This window comes from Podarcis pityusensis, assembly GCF_964106645.2.
Source record: "Podarcis pityusensis genome assembly, chromosome: 14".
Taxonomy (NCBI): Eukaryota; Metazoa; Chordata; class Lepidosauria; order Squamata; family Lacertidae; genus Podarcis; species Podarcis pityusensis.
Window position 1 is genome coordinate 30,137,116 of NC_138039.1, and position 21,236 is coordinate 30,158,351.

At 47.5% G+C, this 21,236-nt stretch overlaps 1 protein-coding gene across 1 annotated transcript in view; it reads right to left on the minus strand.

Moving 5' to 3' along the window:
* Window positions 1-2,083: 2,083 nt before the first annotated feature.
* Window positions 2,084-21,236, minus strand: part of RGMA (repulsive guidance molecule BMP co-receptor a) — a 35,632-nt gene continuing 16,479 nt past the window's right edge. Inside the window, exons 3-4 of the mRNA XM_080982221.1 lie at window positions 8,218-8,729; window positions 2,084-7,143 (exon numbers count right to left, since the gene is read on the minus strand). Of these exons, the coding sequence (XP_080838347.1) occupies window positions 6,433-7,143; window positions 8,218-8,729 (1,223 nt within the window). The 3' untranslated portion in view covers window positions 2,084-6,432. The remainder of the gene's footprint in view (window positions 7,144-8,217; window positions 8,730-21,236) is intronic.

Here is a 21,236-nt window from a genome sequence, read left to right on the forward strand (position 1 = left end):
CCACTCGGATGACTTCATGGGGTCAGCCAAAAATGCGATAAATGAATCCACTGACGTAGAAGACAACAGCTATAACATGATGGCATGTTGTATGTATACTTATGGCAATATTTTAGAATCTTGAGTTTTAGTTTCCGTATTTGTGGGCATTGGCTACCAGGCTTCCATTAAACTGGAAGGTAGTGGACTCGCTGGAGGTTTTCAAGCAGAGGTTGGATAGCCTTCTGTCAGGGATCCTTGAGCTGTGATTCCTTCTTTGCAAGGGGTTGGACTCGATGACCTTTGAGGTCATTTCCAACTCTACAATTCTTTGATTCTATGCTTTTATGCATCAATCATTTCTTCAGATAACATGAAATGTCACCCTGCATTGACAAGTATATATGTAGGTTTAGAAAGGGGCAGACATTAGCAGCTTGGAGGGGAAGGGAATGCCTTAGGAGTTGGCTCTTTCTGGCTAGAGCTGTCTTTCCACATCACTTTTTGTAACAGAGACTTTAAGGTTTAGTGACAGGATGTTGGACAAGATGGGTCTTTGGCCTGCTCCAACAGGACTCCTTCTTAAGTGACAGTGGAGCAGCGCTCAGCGGAATAGGATGCCTTGAGTACATCCTGGCAGCCCTGGTCTTTAATCCTCTGCCTTACTTAGCCTCTCCAGGCCAGTGCATTTTACAGAACACACACCTCTGACTTCTGTCCCTTGGGCAGTTGTACATAGCACAACAGATGGGGGAAGTCCACCCCCAACTAACTGGCTTCCTGCCTTCAGAAACAGTTTTGTTTGGTTGTTGGTTGGGCTTGTTTTCTTGGAAACCTGGCTTTGTTGAGACCAAAAGGGATTTACTGGCCTTGCCCTGTTGCTCAACTCTCACAGGTGCTTAACTTGCCTGGCTGCTTCCCGTCTTCCGTGAAGCTTCCTCCGCTGGGGCTCTGCCTTACACCCTGGGATTCCTCAGAGTTGAGTAAGAGCAGAAATAAAAGCATTTTCATGCAGCAGGTCATTCATGGCGAGAGGACAGGAGGAGAGAGCCTAACAAAGGATTTTCCACACCTGTAAGCACTGGAACCAGGAGTGAAATTTCACAGCTGAGACGTGTTCCCCATAGAGACAGATTTTATAATGGAAACACTGACTCAGCCATTTATTCCAAGAGTCTTGGCAAGGGCGAGCAGTCTGGTTTCGCAAGGAGGCCCAGAACTGGAAGAGAAGGGGGGTATTCAAGGAGGGAGAGTTCATCTGAAACCTGTTGGGTCTGTGGGAGGTATTAAACCCCTGCGTAGTTATTATTAGTGTGGATCGCACCCTTTTAGTTCCATAAATGCTCTATCTAGAAGTTTGGTCGTCTTATTCTTGTGATAGATCTCCAAAGGTATACAATGGACACATTTCTCTAGAAACCCAGAACATACATAAGTAAAGCCCGTTAAGTTTTCTGGAATTCTGAAGTTTGTGGATGTTTATCGGAGGTGGCAGGCCTCTGCACACCAGTTGCCAGGAATTGTAAGTGGGCAGAGCACTGTTGTGTTCATGCCTTCCTTCAGGGATTCCCAGAGGCATCTGGGGCTGATCACTGTAAGAAGACGATGGACTGAAGGGGCTGCTGGCTTGAGCCAACAGGGGCCCTTGTATTTTTACAGTTCCTAGATCACACGTCAGCTGAAACATACTTGGCAAAAGTTCTAGAAATTTGACGGCCGCAACTCTAAAAACTCACTCAAAAGGAAGAGCTATGGGGTGGTTTTGTTTCGTACAAAGGGGTGGCGGGGAGGAATCAATGTTAGTTCCTTAATAATTTAGCTGGAAGTTTCAGTAAGCTGATTCACACAGAACACAGGTACAAGCTGCCTCTACATATACACGCTTGTGGGAAAAAGTGTATGTTTGTTGATCTGCACAGACCAGCTAGTAAGTACACACTGCCTGGGGCTGATGGGAGCAGTAGCACAAAACATCCAAAGACCACTGGGTTGGGGGAAGTTAGGCTAAGCAGTTAATGAAAAGGAAAGGAAGGCACATGGTTTGTGACTTTTCTCACTCCTACAAAAAACTGCATCACAAGAAAGGAATTCACTGTCCATATGGTTGGGAAGAAAATGTTTTACTTGCACTTTTCATCAATAAATAATTTACAGTATTTACAGACAAAATTCTACACACAAACACAAAAGAAGCTGGGAAGGAAAAGGGTCATTGAGGCTGGAATTGTGTCTCCCCCCCACCCTTGTGTTTTTGTTTTTTTAAAAATCCATTGGGTTTTTATCGGCTTCTGCAAGCCAGAATGAGCCCTATAATGTAAACCAAAATAAAGTGCTTAAAAAAATATTTTTTAACATTAGAGATATTCCTATAGTTGGAAAACCTTGTTGAACTTTTTGGACTGTGAGGTCAACTGGAGAGGAGGAGGAGGAGGAACTGCAGTGGCAATGAAGAAGGGCCATCGCTACCTAATTTGAAGACCTTACAAAGGCCATATACATTTAAAGCACTATGGTACCACTTTGGTCAGTCATGGCTTAACCCCAAGAATTTGGGGAGCTGTGGTCTGTTGAGAGGTATGAGGAGACACCCTAACTCCCTACCAGAGCTACCATTCTCAGATTGTTAAACCAATCAATCCCTCTTCCCAGGGAACTCTGGGAACTGTAGCTCTGTGAGGGAATGTGTGTTGAGGTCTCCTAACAACTCTGAGAACCCTTAACAAAATATGGCTTCTGGGATTCTTTGGGGGAAGCCACAACTGTTTTAACATGGTCATCACAGTGCTTTAAATGTATGGTGTGAACGTGGCCTCCATTTTTCCAAGGAAGACAATTTTGAACTAAATATGGTGAAATGAAGCTTATGAGCCTCGTCTCCAATATTGCTCCTACTCAGAGTATGCCTGTTGAAATTAATGGACATGGCCAACTTGGGTCTATGAATTTCATTGAGTCTACTCTGAGTAGCACCCACAATTTTGAAACACAAGCAGCATTAGCTGTTGCGAGTTGCCGGTGGATTAGAATGAACCACCAAGGTGGTGAGCTCAACTTGCACACCAAGGACAGAGAAGCTGTGGCCCTCCAGAGATTGTTGGGACTCCAACTCCCATCAGCCCTGACAGTTGACCATAACGGCTTGCAGGCTGATGGGACTTGAAGTCCAGAAACATCTGGAGGGGCAATACTTTGTAGCCCCTCTGGCTACAGTGAGCACTTCTAGAGTACATGAAGGCCAAGTCCCACTTTTCAGCCTTAGCATCTCCCAATCTCCTCGTTCCTTCCACATGACTCCCGAGTTTGCACACTTCACAGCTCAAGTTGAGAGCTCCCAATTTCAAGATCAATGATGAAAGGAGGAGGAAAGGGCCATCGGTGAACAAACCATAGAATGAAACAGTCAACATGTATTTTTCTTTAAACCGTTCAGGAAGGAAAAGAAAACTACACCCCTGTACAGTCACCAATGTGAGGGCACTCTATATATTAGAAGACACAATCCTATACATCAAATGGCTACTAAATTGTGTTCCTCTGCTGCTTTTTCAGTGTGGGCAGCAGAGATGCTGGTGGGTGGAAGTTTGACTGCTGGGCAAATTTCAACCGATCACCAAGTATTATGGGGGTAGCACCTTCCATGTGAGCTGGTTCCTCAAAGATGTTGCTCTTTGATAGCTTAGTCCTCTGGTCCACTACAGGGGTCTCCTTGGGGCAGAGGAGATGCTGTAGCAAACAAATGAAAGAATTTGGGGTTATGAGCTCCATCTCTTTCCCACAGAGAAAGAGCTTCTGTATAGGAAACAGCACAACACCCACACGAAGGTTGCCACATGTGACATTTTGCATATATGCAAGTGACTGCGTGTACAAATAATGAAATACACAGGTGTGCAGTCACTGTGGAACAATGTCGATGGGTGTGCATCTTCTGGGCTTTGGGATGGTCCAAGGAGCACCTCAAGCTTGTCTTCCGTGGTTGACCTGCTGGCTGGACACATCTGGAAACTTCCACCACAAAACTGGCACGGCTGGTGCACAGATTGCATTTGACATGTACAATGTGGCCCTAAGTGAGGATGGGAAAAGTGGAAGAGGCTTGAAATGTCACACTGTGAGCTGCCAAAGAGAGTCGGGGGCAGGGGATCCAAGCTGAAGATGCCATTTGCCTGGAATCTCTATCCAGGGTCAGTAAGAGTTTTCCTAGACACTCCCTGGCTTGGAAACTTCTATGCAGGAAGACAAGGTGATGAGACACAAAGGAGAACAGGCATGCCAAACTGTTTAAGACTTTTCCAAAATACTGAGGCTTACTTTCCCTGCCCCCCAAAAAACCCAAATTAAAATAGAGGTATGGTTTGCTCTCAAACCTGAAAAGGTCAATATTTTGAATAGTGCTGTGCAGAAAAAAAAAAACATTCCTGCATTTTATTTGACCCTTTTCTACCAATTAATGAGAAGGGGGGGGGGGAATCAAAAATTATCACAGGGAAGAAATACTTCTGATTAAATTCTCATGGGTTGAGTGCAGGGGTTTTTGTTGGGCTTCCCTTACTTTGGAGGTGGTTAAGGGTGCTTGTGAGTGACCTTTCTTTCATTCCACAAATCATCTCACCGGTGGTCTGTGCTCTGCAGCCTTCCTGGGTGCCTGCATTGTCAATCAAAGCTCAGGGGAAGACATCACAAGGCAACTCCTCCCTTGGGCTTTTTTCAGATCAGGAAGCCCAGGCAGCTGGGGAGGCTGCAGAAAGGCTGGAGAATATTACTGGAAATAAAACAAAGACTACTCTTGGCCACTTTGCAACCAAAAGTCCCAAACCTTGCACACACGCACTACTGAAGCACCCTGAGAATGAGGTATAAAAACTGAAGCACCTTTAGCAGGGGAAGAAAACAAAGAAAGCAAACTGGAGGACTGATATCAGCACAGCACTAGTTTAAAGTGAGCAATGGGAAGACTTTACTCATTTTCTAAGGAATCTACTTCCTGAATTTCTGCAAACCCAGAGCAGGAATGCAGAGATCCAGCAGGTAGCCTCCTCAGAGGGCTTCTCTTCAGCAGGAAGGATGGATCATCTGATCACCACACCTGTGGTTCATGCATAAAAGAGGATTTCAGGGGGCAACTGCAATCTTCAAACATAGGCTTGGGAATCAAACTGGAGTGTAGGGAAAACAAGCACGTCTTTTTGGAACTCTGAAGCTTCTCCCCAGGGCTCCCGATGGTTTGGTGTGATTTGTTCTCTACAGCACAAAAACCCGAAGGAGGATTTTGGGTCACCTAAGCAAAGGACTTTGAAAGGAAGCAAGTTCTTGATGCCCATTTCTTGGACACCACGGTAGCCTTGGTTGTACCAAAAAGGAAGTGGCACTTTGGGCCACTGAAATACTGGCCTTGTTTTACCCCTCTGAAAGCACCAGAGGAGGATAGGAGGAAAGAGGAATTAGCAAATAGACAGCAATCCTTGAAGAAAAACAAAGATCTGAGCTGTAGGGAAGGCCTTCTACAAAGGTAACGCTGGATCCACCTCAAAAAGCACAGCATCGTCCCACAATGCCTTCCCTATTGGAATTCAGTTCTTTCCGTTAAAAGGGACTATCATCCCCTTAAAGTTCCCCCATTGCTGGATGCTGAGAAGGTGGGAAGAAGCACGTTCTTAGAGACTGGGTCTCCTGTACACCATCCTTCTGGGGCCAGAGGAGGCGAAGGCTTAATGCTCATCCTTTTCCCCACCCACCTGTGCAAATGCAGCTGCCAGCAGCTGCACACAAACAAGATCACAGAAACTGGGTGTGCACCCACAGCTATTTGCACGTGCAATGGCAAGTCTCACATGTGTGAGGGTGTGAGCACGCGAGAGCCAGTTTGCCAAGAGCGTTCGGCACACCCCGGGAAAAGCAGGTGCATTGAACTAGAAGCCAGCTGTGGGGGAGAGAACACGACTCTTCTGCTGCCCATGCCTGACTAAGCTCTGCTCGCACATAACCCTTTGAACGGATCTTTCTTTCTTTCACCTCTGTTCAGTCATGATCCTGCAGTTCATTTCTGGAACTGGCAACTTGCCACTGCCTGTCTAAAAAAAAGCAGCAGCCTACTTTGACTTTTACACAAACGCCAATGTCACAATCACCACAACCATTTGTAGTACAGCAAACATGGAGGGATCGGGGTGGGGGGACAGTGAGAAGCCTCCCATTATCCTTTCCTATCAGAGGAGGAAGGGAACAAGAGCAGGGGTCAACCACAAGTTCAGAACTCTTTAACATAAAAGGAGGCCTTCACTTGGAAAGCAGGTTCAAACCTATTCGATCAATTGCTTTTTTCTGGGGGTTTTCCCCCCTGGAGAAAAAGCAGTCACTAAAACTCTTCGCTCTCAGCTGGCTCAGCCTCTTAGTTACCCAGTACAATTGTTCTCTTGTTTTCCCCGACTCAGGAGGTCTGCCACAGATGACGGCCTATAGGAAAACAGCTGTCCACTGGCTCAAGCATGCCAACACCCCCAGAAAAAGGAGAAGTGTGGGAGGCTCCAAGGGGGCCGTATTGCCTGTCTCCAAGTCTCGTGTCCGTTCGTAGAGGTGCAATTTGTCTTTGTTGGAGTGCAGCATTTTGACGTCTTCAAAGGCATAGTAAGCAGCAAGGGTAAAGTTGACGTCGCCCGTTGTCAAGAGGTCGAAGACACAGGACTGGAAGTATAAGTCCTCCACCGGAAGCTTCTCCCGGCACTTTGCTGTGGCTGTCTCATAGGTGAAATGCTCTGGCGGAGACGGAGAGCTGGCCCCTTTCTGGCGAGCCCGGTTCTCTGTGGTCTGCGCGGTCGAACGGAAGGCCTGGAAGTCTATCTGCTGGTTAAGCGGGCAACCCCAGAGACAGAGGTAGAGGCCCTGGTTGTCTCCGTCTTCAACCGCTTTCACCACCTCTTCGGGCATCCTCACAGCAAAGGTGAGGTAGCGGCCCACCTGCCTCACCACAATGGTAGTGCCAATATACTTGGCTTGGATCTCAATGTGTTGGCCGGACACCTTCTCAGTGATCTTCAGGCTGTTGGCGCCATGCTTGTCACCACCGTTCTTGGAGCCATCGGCAAAGGCCGCTGGGAGTTCATCTGTTTCGGCCTGGTAGACTTTCTGCTCCACGCATTCTTGGAAGCTCTTGAAAATTATGGTGAGCTAAATAGGGAAGAAAGGTTGGAGGGTGGGGAGAGAGATGGTATGAAAAGGGAGAGTTACTGAGATTGGTAAGAGCTCATTGATCCAACCATAGTCACTCATACACTTCTGTCCCTTCAGTGGAGGGGTGGCTAACTTGCCCACCAGTCCCAGCCAGCATGGCCAATGGCTGGGGATGATGGGACCTGTAGTCCCAGAACTCCCTGGGGAAAGGGGATTGATTGTTAATCCACTCTAGGAATTGTAGCTCGGCAGGGGAGGGGAGAGAACAGCTCTCAGCACCTTTAACAAACCACAGCTCCCAGAATCCCTTGCAGGGATAAAGTGATATCCCAGTGCTTTAAATACATGGTGTGACCAGCGTTAGAAACTCAGATACATAACCTAATTGCCAAATGGCACCTTAAATCTAGGTTGAACAATGGAATGCCTAGGAAGCATTTTTTCCCCTGTGGAATTTAAAAAAATTACTATTATTATTCATTTCATTTCTAATCTGCTTTACGTTTGAAAAAAATAATCTCCAAGTGGTTTACAATATATTAAAACATTGAATACAACAATCTAGAATAAATCAAATTCAAGGGAAATATTTTGGATCCTTCTCTAAGTGTCATTTTGCTTTCCCTGTATTTTTTTACCTACTTAATTTATAGAGCTGCCGCATAGCAGAAATACTCTAGGAAGCCAGTGTGGTGTAGTGGTTAGAGTGTCTGACTAGGACCTGGGAGATCAGGGTTCAAACCCCACTCACTGGGTGACCTTGGGTCAGTCACAGCCTCTTAACCTACCTCATAGGGCTGTTGTAGGTATTAATTGGGGAGGGGGTAAACCATGTACTCCTTGGAGAAAAAGGTGGGATATCAATGCAAGAAATAAGCTCTTCTGGACCCATGCCAATTGCAAAATGCACCTGGCACCTGGGGAAATTTCAAACATACGGCGTGAATGTGGACCTAGAGATGTGCCTACTTTATTCAGCTATGTGAGACACAGAAGTGGGAATTCTCAGCAAAGCTGCTGTGAGGCATCGTCATCTTGAAATAACAGGCACTGAATAGGTCATGCCTTTACCTTGCTAGTAGCTGTCGCTGTGGAACCGGGTAAGACAGGTGTGTTGGTGACCTGCACATTCAGGTAGTTGTTGTTTATGAGCGGCCATGCCCCTTGGACTATGCAAGTCTGGAAACTGTCAGAAAAAGTCCTCAGGTGGGGGTCTCCAAACAGCCCACAGTGCGTATAGTTGGGAGGAGGAGAGTGTTTGTGGAAGCTCTTCTCATAATGGCAGATTTCCGGGCTGTCTGAGCGCTCCTGGCTGTCGCCTCGGGGCAGAGGGCGGACCCGCGGCTGGGAAGTGGGGCCGTCTTTGGAGCAGTTGTGCTGGGCCATCAGGTCGTCGATGCCGTGGACGGCGGAGTGGTAAGCCAGGTCTCCGCGGCAGGTGCGGGCGGTGCGGTGAGTGCAGTGAGCGTAGGCTCGGAGGGCCGTGCAGAACTCGGGGGTGTCCTCTGCCCCCACGTGGTGGGGCCCCGACGTGGCCGCCAAGAACTCAGAATTGCACTTCATGATTTTGCACTGAGACGTCACTGTGGGGGAAAGGAAACAAGGCAGACACCTTTAAAACACAGAGAGATTTTGAGAAGTTTTAGGCAGGGGAAAGAGAGAGAAGAAACTGTTCGAGGCCGGTAGGGGGAGATGTTTTCCTAAAGGTTTTATGTAGTTTTAAGTTCTGGGAAAAACAGCTTGATGTGTTGTTTCACATACACGTCTCCATATAAGGCCAAATTTCCAAAGCCAGGTGTCATACATAAACTTTCAATAAGACGTGTGTGTATTAGAGAGAGAGAGAGAGAGAGAGAGAGAGAGAGAGAGAGAGAGAGAGAAGAAAAAGAACAAATGCAAAAGCCATACTTTTCCCCAACCTCTCAGACTGTCACTATTTTGCAGGACAGATTCAAACACAGACTAGAACTTTAGGTTTGTGTTTTTAAAGTGAATTGAAGCACTCGTGTCAACCTAACACAACAAATCCACTTTAAACACACACACACACTTACTTTTTGCTTATTGGACAGTGACAGGGGAATGCTCTGAAAAGTGTGGAATAAGAAAAAGCAACAGGACAACACATTGGAAAAGTGCGGGGTGACCCTTGCTTTGATGCAAAGTTGTCTAACTTCTCCACAAGCAGATCAGAATGTGTGCTCACTGAACAGCCAATGTCATCTAATCTCCCTACGAACCAGGATGAAGACTCAATAAGCAGGTCATCTTAGAAGCAGCCCCTTCAGCTGTAGAACGGAATAACGGGCATCTGCTCCTGTAACTGACAGGCAGCATGAAGCTGCCTGATTGGCCAAGCCTGGTATAAATTCCAGGAGTCAGTCCTGTGTGCTCTTTCCTCAACAAGAGAAACTTCTCCCTGGAGCGTCAGGAGCTGTCTAAAATACTGAATCAGGTCATTGGTCCAGCTAGTTCAGTTCTGTGTCTACATTGACCAGCAGTGGTTCTCCAGGATATTGGACGGGTCTGTGTCATCAAACCCTCTCCCTGCCCCCCCCTGAACGAACTCTCATTAATGCACCTGATCTGAGAGCTGGAAGCAGCCCCTCCTCACTCATCTCCTCTCTCCTGCTTGAAGGAGATAAAGGCTTTTACTGAGAGTTGAGAATCGCTGGGCCACTCAACCTCTGCTGCAGCTGGTTGGCCACCCTAATTGGTTGACAAAGGGCCGCCTTCAGCACCTCTGCTCAGTGCCAATGCCTTCAGATTGCAAAACACCAGCGTGACTCAACCCCCTTGGCCCGCTAGTGCAGAGGAGTCAAGATCCCTCAATTTGCTCTGTGTGTGTGTGTGTGTGTGTGTGTGTGCGCGCGCGCGCGCGCAGAGGGAGGGAGACATGTGGAACGAGTAGCACAAAACAGCAGAGGAGAAATCTATTACAGCAACTATGCTGACACCCCACAATACCACAAGGGAAATCCAGGCTGGATAGTGGTGTGAGAGGTGGTGATATTTATCTTAGCCGAGAGCCAGAGGTGTAAATCCAGAATTCTCTGCTCCGAAATCCCCAGCTGGGCAGGATTGTAGGTGTACAAAGCACACAGCTCACATTATCTCAATCATCCTTGCAGCAGAATTTAAGGACCTGTGTAGGACATACATAGTATAAAAGGGGAGGTCCCTGCCCCAACCAGCTTACAGTCCAAGGATTGTTGTAAGGATTACTGCAGGAGTGAGGAACCTCAGCCTTGTGACGTAACTACCTCCTCCCAGGCTGACCCTTGGGAGTCTCCATAAACCATTCCCTTATCCTCTTGATGCCTGTCATCTCCACCATCTAGAGATAAATGCCTGGGGATCATGAATACCACATCCTGTGAAATTCTATCAGTTGTATTTTACCTGCACAGTCAGAATGAATTTCAGGAACCCAAATGCTTTTTCTGTGCAGCCTGAGAACAATGTTATAGTGAATTGTCATCACATGTCTTCACTTACCCACCTGCCCGGCTCACAGTTGTGAAAAATATTATTACATTTTATGAATGGTCCATGTCACCATTAAGAAAGCGGTAGGAACAGGCCTATATAGATGTGGACTGTCCCTGGATCAAGTGACTTTTCTTCTTTTACGTTCTCAACTTTCTTAACCTAGCTCAACGCTGCCATCTGAACAGAATCAATCACAGTCGTGATTGAAAAACAAGACTTTTGGGCAGCCTTGCCCCCAAATGGCAACTAGACGTTCAGTTTGGGTGACTATAATCTTGGTTGAAGGAGCTATTTGGCGCCTGGCTTAAATATCTGAGTTTCTAACACTGGCCACTGCAGCTGCCCCCAATTGCTCTGAGTCAAGAACCCTGCTGGATCAGGCCAATGGCCTATCTAGTGTAGCATCCTGTTCTCACTGTGGCCAATCAGATGCCTGTGGGAACAACACAAGCAGGACCAGAGGACTCTCCCTGCCTGTGGCTTCCAGCAACTGGTATTCAGAAGCATTTACAGTGGTACCTCGGGTTAGGAACTTAATTAGTTCCGGGGGTCCGTTCTTAACCTGAAAGTGTTCTTAACTTGAGGTACCACTTTAGCTAATGGGGCCTCCTACTGCCGCCGTGCGATTTCTGTTCTCATCCTGAAGCAAAGTTCTTAACCCGAGGTACTATTTCTGGGTTAGCAGAGTCTGTAACCTGTAGCATCTGTAACCCAAGGTACCACTGTACTGTCTCTGGCTGTGGAGGCAGAGCACAGCCATCTCTGGCTAGTGAATCGGTGCAGTCTAGATTGTGAGGATCCTGTCTTCCTTGTCTTCCCACCGCTCCCCCAGTCTCCCATCTGGAATCTGGGCAGGGCTAATGCCTGCTTGCCGTAACTCCATCTCCTCCCCTCCTCTCCACCCACCCTCAGGGCAACACGCTCCGTACAGCCAGCAGCTTTGGCGCAGCTCTGGACAAACGGATTTGATCCGAAGCCAAGAAAACCCTGTTTGTTCAATTTCACATAATCCATTTTCCATCAACTCACAATACATCTGCGTTTCGGCCACGGATGACTTAGCACAGGAGCAGGCCTCGCTGGCTCCAAATACTCAGGGAGAAGGAAAAACTGAACCACAGGACTTGGGGGTGCAGTGGGGGGCAGGTGGCGGGTGAGCCAAACGAGAGGCTGCCCTGTGCCACAGTCTGCGCAAAAGCAAATCCAGTATTATCTGGCTGTATGCACGGTCTGAGTCCGCACGGGCACAGAGGATAAATAAATGCAGGATGTTGCTGCAGGCTTTAATCCCGGGATGTTTGTGTTTGCTTTTCAAACGGCCACGTAACCATTACACACATCGAAGATAGGCTTCCCCAAGCTGGTGCCCCACAGATAGAATCACATAATTGTATAGTTGGAAGGGACCGTAAGGGTCATCTACTCCAACCCGCCGCAATGCAGGAATCTTTCACCCGTGGGGCTTGAACCCACAACCCTGAGATTAAGGGTCTCATGCTCTGCCGATGGAACTATGCTGCCTGATGCTTGGGGGAGTTGTAGTCCAAAGCATCTGACGTGCAGCAGGTGGGGAAGGCAGCTCTAAGCTTTAGCATGGTAGCCTGCATATTTCTCTTGCATTTCATTGCCTTCTAACCCAGTGATTGCCAAACTTGGCCCACCAGCTGTTTTGGGACTACAACTCCCATCATCCCGAGCTAACAGGATGATGGGAGTTGTAGTCCCAAAACAGCTGGAGGGCCAAGTTTGACCATCACTGCTCTAACCTCACTGCTTGTCATGCGCAAGATAAACCCATGTGCTGATCTGCCAATGAAGTGAACTTTAGTCCACGACAGTGTCTGCCATAATGCATTAATTGGTCCAAAATACATACATCAGCTCCAAGGTTGGCGTATATTTTTCCAAGTTTGGGAGTGTGAATACCAGTTGCTGAGAATCACAAGTGGGGAGAGGAGCTGTTGCACCCAGGTCATCCCAGAGGCTGTGAGAACAGGTTGCAAGGCATACAAAAGGCAGAGAACATCAGGCCATCCACACCATACATTTAAAGCAGCCTTTTAAGCAGCCATGGCTTCCCCTAAAGAATTCATAGAATTGAAAGGAAGCCCAAGACTCATCTAGTCCAGGCATCCCCAACCTGTGGCCCTCCAGATGTTTTGGCCTACAACTCCCATGATCCCTAGCTAACAGGACCAGTGGTCAGGGATGATGGGAATTGTAGTCCAAAACATGTGGAAGGGCCGAAGGTTGGGGATGCCTGATCTAGTCCAACTCCCTGCAATGCAGGAACCTTTTGCCCAAGATGGGGCTCAAACTCACAACCCTGTGGTTAAGAGCCTCATGCTCTACCGACTGAGCTGTTCCAACTGCTGCTTATTATATGAGAGGGAGACAACCTCTTCCCTATGCACTAGCTACTGTTGCCTGGAGCCTCCCTTGCCCCAGCCCTCCTGCCCTGGTGGTGATTGATGCCTGCTTTGAACAGTGCCCCTCCATAGGCATGGCAGGGCTGAAAGGGACCCACAGGAGGCAGGCCGGTCCTGCCAATGACCAGAGCAGGAATGAATGGGGTTTGTGGGCCGGCCCTGACAGGCCATTAAGCTTCTGAGCCTTTGAACTGCTAATCATTGAGCTGAAGACCTTTGCCAAAGAATAGGGCGATTATCACAGGCTTGTTTGCATGACAAAAAATCAGGGAGCGGGGGGGGGGGGAAAGGGTCCCATAAAACTGATTTGAAGGGGGGAAAGAGACTGGGGGAAGGGTGGGAAGACCCCCAGAGACCCTAGCTAAGGGGTTGGCTGAAGGAAGAGAGACAATGAAATCTGCAAAATCTTTTGGGTGAAAAAGAAAAGGAGGACTCCAATACAGGCCAATAAAGTTACCACCACGTGCAATGGAATCGGGTCAGATTTCAAGAGCAGAGGGAGAGGCGTGAAAGTAGAGGAGGGGGTGAAAACAGAGCCAACATTCCTTACATGGCAATTTTTATTGTGTAATGGAGCAGAGGTTGCAGGGTGCAGAGAGGAAAGAATCTTTTTCGGAGGCAGGGGGCACCTGGAAGATTTTAGGGCTGGGATTCCACAATGTTCTTGACATTTGCATCCTTCCTGCCTTTCCTCTTAAAGCGGGGCTGGTTTTCCAAGCCTGTGTGGCACATTCCCATGTGGACAACTGGGCACCATGGACCAGAAGTGAAAGTGGGCAGAGGGCTGGTAAGGAATATAGTCTGAGGAGAGTCTCAAGACCTGGATACAGAGAGTGCCTCACCTGCGCTCTAAGGAGCTGAATATCCCTCCTCACTTAAACCCAAGTTAGTTAGATTTTTTAATAATTCCTTTAAAAACTAAAGAGATGTTCTGCAAGGATGTGCTCTACGGGGAGCCCGCTTCGGAGACCAGGCCCGTTAAACAGGATGCAAATGTGAGAGGAAGGTTGGCAACATCAACCTCACCCTGTGGTTGCAGACAAGAGAGACAGTCAGGTTGTGTATCCATAGCAGTGACCAGAGAAGGAATGATGGGAGGAGCGCAGAGAGAAGAAACACCGTAGTACCTCTGTAGCAGCACAACTGGATGCCTTTGTCTGCCCCAGCTGAAACTAAACATGTCTCTCCTGCATCGGTCTCCACAACCACAGCAGGCGCTGTAACCTTCGAACAGTCTGACTTCACCCCCAAAGGCCCAGCCCCCTCAAATACTTTATTGTGGGGGCCGAAGCCCCCATGGCCCCTACGACATGGTGCCTAAGGACCAGAACATGGTTCCTCTAGAACACAGCATCTCACTTCCAACTTTTCCTCACTCTGTTTTGGGACTACAACTCCTATCATCCCTGACCACTGTTCCTGCTTGCTAGGGATGATGGGAGTTGCAGTCCAAAGTTTGAAGCTGCAGTCCAAAGCCTGAAGATCCAAGTTTGCGAAACCCTGGCATAAACAGAGAGCCAACAATCAAAGCAAGGCACCCTCATAGGCAGGGAGGAATACCCCCCCAAAAAAACTCCAAAATGTAAACTTCAAAGCCTTTGGAAAAGGAGTGTTTATAGGAAGTGAAATCATAAACCTGGGCTTGAAAAATGATTTTTCCCTTTTTTGCATTACAGACCTGAATGGCAACGCCATGCCCATGGCTGATATAGTAAACCATTTTAAAAGAGGGTGTCCCCCCCCTACACACACAATCTTCCCTTAGCAGCTAGAAAGCAACAAGGGGCACTTCAAGACAGTCCCAATTTTCAAGCAAGATTCAATCACATACCAGCAACTTCAGGTTGCACAATTACAGCTGAATGGGAGGTCTTGCACAATGAATTTGCTTCCCTCCAAAGACTGGATTTTTTTCTGCGATAAGGAAAGTTACCAGAAAGTGTGGGGCAACACCTTCATTGATGCAATGTCATCTAATCTCTGTGCAAACAAATCAGGATGTGTGCTTGCTATACAGCCATTGTTTTCTATTCTCCCCAAAAACAAATCAGAGCAGATAAAAAGGCCACTTGGAAATGCCCCAGGCCTGGCAAAGATTGGTTTATGTGCTGCCTGGGGCTGATCGGAGCTCTAGTCCAAAACATCTGGAGGGCACCAGGTTGGCAAAACCTGGAGAAACAGCTGCTGTGACGGCAAAACCTTTCACAGTAAGACCCCTTTTTTCTCACACCCTGTGCCAACCCAGGTATATCAGGAGGACCCACCAATATAGTATTTTAGGCAACTAGTCAAGGCAAGGGTTTTTCATTTTCTGTTCCTATGTTTTAATCCCGATTGCCCTTTTTGGAATTGGTACTATAGTTTTGGCTTTGTTTTTTAAAGTTGATTCTTTGATGTTATGACAGGGTTTGGAAGCAGGGATTGCAATATATATATTAATATTGTTATGATGTCTGGATTTGTTAGATGCCTTGAGTTTCTTCTGAAAATCAGGTGGGATGCAAGTTAAAATAAAACGATTTTTTAAAAAAACCTTGTTCTCTACTCTGGGTGCCTCCATGTGTAGACACACAGTGCAGATTCTATTGGATTCTTGCAGTAAACAATCTTGCATTATGGCGGGGATTTTGCATATAAATAACACCTGCATATTTCACTCCAGCTCCAGGGACTTCAAGAAGCTTCAGCTTGCCTCCACCATGAAATTATTGGCAGGAAGATGCTTCATTGTGGGAACTCATGCTTTTGGATTGTTCAGCTCAACTCAATGTGCACACACACACACACGCACACACACACACGTTTGCTCTGCCTTGCACACATGCAATCCCAAAGGAGTACAGGAAAAGAGCCCCAGGCACATAACTCTCAACAAAAACAAATGCATACAACAGATCACTGCCAAAACATTGCAGCATTCTCAGGTGGAGGTGTTGATTCCAGTGAAGGGTGGGGTATAAAGGATCAAGAGCTGAAGATTAAAAAAGAAGAATAAAAATGGGTGTCTGGCAGAGCACAACAACTTGGGCTTCTCAGCAAAATCGAGAGGCAAATCGTTTGTGGGAAATGGGTTTCTGCTGATGTCCCCGCTCCGCAAAACTCCCTTCCTGTCCCCTTAGAAACTCACTGGAACATCTTTCAGAAGTGCTGAAGTATTATTGCAAGATCTAGCTGTCTAAGCAGGAGCTCATCTGGAAGTGGAGAGGTTGGTGTGGGAAAAAGTGCACTTTTAAGGAGGGCTTCATGCGTTAAAGAGGATGTATCAGCAGCATTCATCAGCCAAATATCCACGCCAATAACCTACGCAAGTTACTAGGCCACAGTTTTTAGCCGATCGTCACACCTGCCCAGATGTTGCGACCGAGAAAGGAGAACTGGATCCCTTCAGGGCTGATTCTTAAATAGCCACAGCAACTGGTGATTTACAACCTTGATTTGAAGATGGTTTTCCTTTCAAGTGCACATCCAAAGCTTGCGGCTAGGACCATGTCTGGGGTCCCCCTCATAGCCCTCCCTTTCTCCTCCTATCCTGACACCACCTATTAGTCAAGATGGCAATGTTCTACCTCCACTGTTGGAGGTGTTATTGGCTCTGAATGCTGGTTGCTGGGAATCCCAGGTGGGCAGAGGGCGGTTGTCCATGGGCTTAACCATAGGCATCAGGTCAGCCAGCGGGAGAACAGGATGCTGAGCTAGATGGGTCATTGGCCTGATCCTGCAAGGCTTGTCTCATGTTCTTATCTGTGGCTATCACTGACAGGGAAGCCGTGAGTAGGAGGACAGCAAGCCAAGCAGCTGTTACTACATCAGATCAGATCATCCAGCATCGCCCAGAGTCCTGTTCTCATACAAAGCCCTCCTTAGTAGGGAGGGGGAAATCTGCCCATGTTGGTTTCTCTCACTTTCTCATTTTTTCCCATTCAACTCTTCTTCATCAGTTTGTAACATTTTTTTTTTAATGAAAAGGCATACGTTTCCCTCTGCATTCTCAATGCACACATTTTTTCACCCCAATATCATGCATTTTTATGGTGCATTCGTTGGGCAAAAGATTCCTGCATCGCAGGGAGTTGGACTAGATGCAATCCCTTCCAACTCTACGATTCTGTGATTTTAAGACTATGATTCTCTAATATAATGCATGGTATTTTCACAAACATGCATATTCTCCCGTGCACACCTTCCCATAACATGTGCTTTTTTGCACCCCCTTGTTTCACTTGAAAGTGGCATTGCAACATTTAGAGAAGCAGACATTTCCAAGGACAGCTGCGTTTCAGTTTTATGTGGACTGGGGTTTTGATTTGGCAGTTGAACCTATCTACCCAGCCACCCAGGGCCATCCTCACTCCTGAGGCATTCTGTTGGTGCGCAGAGTTGTAGTTCTGGGAACAAGCGTACTAGCTCTGCCTGCTTGCCTCCTGTACCTGCAAAAGTTCAAGTTCCCCTGGCAGAGAAGGCTCCATCCTTCAGACTGCCGCTCTCCAATTGGCAGAGAGCAATGAGAACGGCAACTGGGGTTGCTGAGGCAGAGCAAGTGAGCTTCTCCATCCGGCCACCCCTTGCAGGCAGGCTTAACACACTGGACCACAACAAGCCAGACCACAGTGCTCCATGCGCTGGTAACCTCAAGACTTGAACGCTGTAACCCACATTGTATGGGAATGAAGCTGCAGCTAGGGCAGAATGAAAGTGACCAGGTCGCTCACAGGAGCAGGATATTGGCAATCACGTAACTCCTCTGCTCCATTGCTTGCCTATTTGCTACTAGGCCAGTTCTTGGGTTCATTCACAAAGGCCTGAACAACTTGGGCCCAAAGCACCTTAAAGACCATCTGATCCTTCAAGCTCCACCTTGATCACTGAGACTCTCCAATGGGGCACTGGATAGCTCACTTGGATAGAGTGTGGTGGTGATAACGCCAAGGTTGCAGGTTCGATCCCCATATGGGACAACTGCATATTCCTGCCTTGCAGGACATTGGACTTGACCCTCAGGGTCACTTCGAACTCATTGTAGGATATCTAGGATAACATCTGGAGATCCCCATGAGGCCCCTGAGGTTTGGTTGACCTTGGGAGTGAGTTTTTATTGTGGCAAGCACTGCCCTGTGCAGACCCTCAGCAGCTTCTCCCTGCCTTCCTTTAGATGTCTTCTGAAAACTGTATTGTTTAGACAGGCCTTCACTATGAAGCCTAAAAACAGATGAAGACAAAGATCCTATTCCATGTGGTTTCCAAGGGTATATTGCATCTGAAACTGCAGGTTTGACTAATGGTCACTGATAGGTCAAGCCTTTTCCCTGCATTTGAGAATCCCCTACCAAAGTCATCTCAGCCAGTGGCCATCATCAAAACTCCTGGCAGTGACTTTCATAAGTAGCGTAATGAAGTCCTTCCTTTTTTCCACCCTGAATTTATTTATACACTCCCCCCTGCCCTCACCATGAATAATCTGCTGGGGTGGAGGACCCTGACCCAAGACCCCCATTTTGCTGCCAATCCTGGGTTTCTTACACTATATCCTTGCACCCTTACGCCACATCAGAAAGCACACTGCCCAGAAGGAGCCTTTTCTCTGAGACGGAAGCAGAACCTTTTTCGTGGCGACTCTAGTCTATGCCTTGGAAGTGCTCTCCCCAAGGAGACTTCCTTGCTATCACTTTAGGTCAGTGGTGAGGAACTGGAATACACCCTTGAACTCTGATAATGCCCCTCACTTGCCCAGATGAGGGGTGTGTGAGCATGTGCGGAAAATAGCCCTACTGTACAAAGGTAAGATTCATGTTTGTGGCCCCACCCACCGCTGGCACGTGACCCCCCCCCCCCAAGATTGCCCCAGAGGACAATACAGCCCTCAGGCTGAGAAATGTAAGCTCCTCCACACCTAACTGAGGAGCCAGGCAAAAAACACTTCCGTTTTCCCAGGCTTATAAGAACAGCTAACGTAAGCATTTATTTATTTTTTTAACTCTTAAGAGCATTTTGATTTTGCCATCCATTTGAATGGGCTGTTGTTGCTTTAGTTTAGTTTAGTTTTCTTCGTTGGCTGTGTTAAGTCTGAATGCATCCAACTGTATCAGGACTGCTGTATTGCAGTGTTAGTTTCGATGCACCCTGTTCTTGGGACTATGGTTGGCTTTAGCTCAGGGGCTCTCAAACTACGGACCACTCGAAAATCACTGAGGATCTTGGTGGACCACTTAATGATTTGCCTACCTGTTGTAGCAACTAGATACTTTAAGCTTTTTAACTGTGTTTTTTACAGACACACACACACCGTGGACCACATGAATAAAGAACTAATTGTGAACCACAACTTGCTTTAGACCTTTGTTTCAGACTGCTTCAGTATTGCATCTTAAATTGCTGTAACCCACATTGGGACCTTACGGCAAAGGTGGGTAATGAAGTGAATAAATCACCATCATCATAGTATGTTATTTTGTATGTTATGTTATTTTGTATGTTATTTTGTTGTTGTTGTTAAATAACAATAAATTATTATTATTTCTTACTGCTCTGTTATTATATAAGTGAACACATCAAATAAGTGTGTGAACTAGCGGTTAACAAGGGACAAGGGAGGCTATTATGGATGTCTTTATGCACAACTTTGTAGCCATCATCTGCCAGGCTTTTCTGTTGGAAACTACAGTGGGCATCAGGTATGATAGTATCATAGAACTGTAGAATTGTAAGGGACCCTGAGGATCATCCAGTCCAACCCCCCTGCAAGGCAATAATATAAAGCTGTCGCTTTTCCTTTGATCTCATTCAGCATGGCAGCCCTTATCGCTATTGTTACTAGCAGCAAATGTTAAATAGAAGCTCAGTTACTCGAGGCACTAGCCCTTGGATACCTGCTCTGGCCTGCAAGCTTTCAAAAAGGCTAGAAACACTAGGAGACAGAACAGGTAGGGAGGTCCTTTGGCATATTCCACCTGTGCAATCCTGAGGTTCACTTCCCACTGCCAAATTACCCCCATCAATTTTTACTGCCTGGCAGTACAGAGAGGCCATAGCTCTGTGGTAGAGCATCTGCCTTGCAAGCAGAAGGTCCCAGGTTCAATCCCCACCATCTCCAGGGAGGGCTGGGAGAGAACCTTGCTTGAAACCCTGGAGAGCTGCTGAACTAGAAGGACCAATTGTCCGACTCCCTACATCCCTATACAGTGGTACCTTGGGTTAAGAACTTAATTCGTTCTGGAGGTCCGTTCTTAACCTGAAACTGTTCTTAACCTGAAGCACCACTTTAGCTAATGGGGCCTCCTGCTGCTGCCGCCGCACGATTTCTGTTCTCATCCTGAAGCAAAGTTCTTAACCCAAGGTACTATTTCTGGGTTAGCGGAGTCTGTAACCTGAAGCGCCTGTAACCCGAGATACCACTGTATAGCTCCCATGCTTGTGGTTGTGAGGAGAGTCAGTCCCACACGCAGCTTCCTCCCCATCACAATCACACGTATGTGTACATGTGGATGCATACAAGCGAATGAGCCTTTGTAGTTATGTAGCCCTCTGGCAAGCGGCCCCTGACTTCCCAACCATTGCTGCATTTGGCCCTCGGGGACATAAAGGTTGCTTGCCACTGGCAAGTAGCCAACTGGCACTTTCTGTGCTAACGACCCTGTGACGTCATCCAAGAAAACGCATCTGCCTTGGAATTGAATTCCACCGCAATGACACCAACACGCCCTGTGGAAGCACTGGTTAAATGGACATTACCTTCCCGGATGGTACAATGCGGGTGGCGCTGTGGGTTAAACCACAGAGCCTAGGATTTGCCGATCAGAAGGTCGGCGGTTCGAATCCCTGTGATGGGGTGAGTTCCCATTGCTCGGTCTCTGCTCCTGCCAACCTAGCAGTTCGAAAGCACCTCAAAGTGCAAGTAGATAAATAGGTACCACTCTGGTGGGAAGGTAAACGGCGTTTCCATGCGCTGCTCTGGTTTGCCAGAAGCGGCTTAGTCATGCTGGCCACATGACTCTGCTGTACGCCGACTCCCTCGGCCAGTAAAGCAAGATGAGCGCCGCAACCCCAGAGTCGGCCACGACTGGACCGAATGGTCTGGGGTCCCTTTACCTTTACCTTCCTGGATGCGATCATAGGAAGCTGGTTTCTACTGAGTCAGACCATTGGTTCATCTAGCTCAGTACTGTCTACACTGAC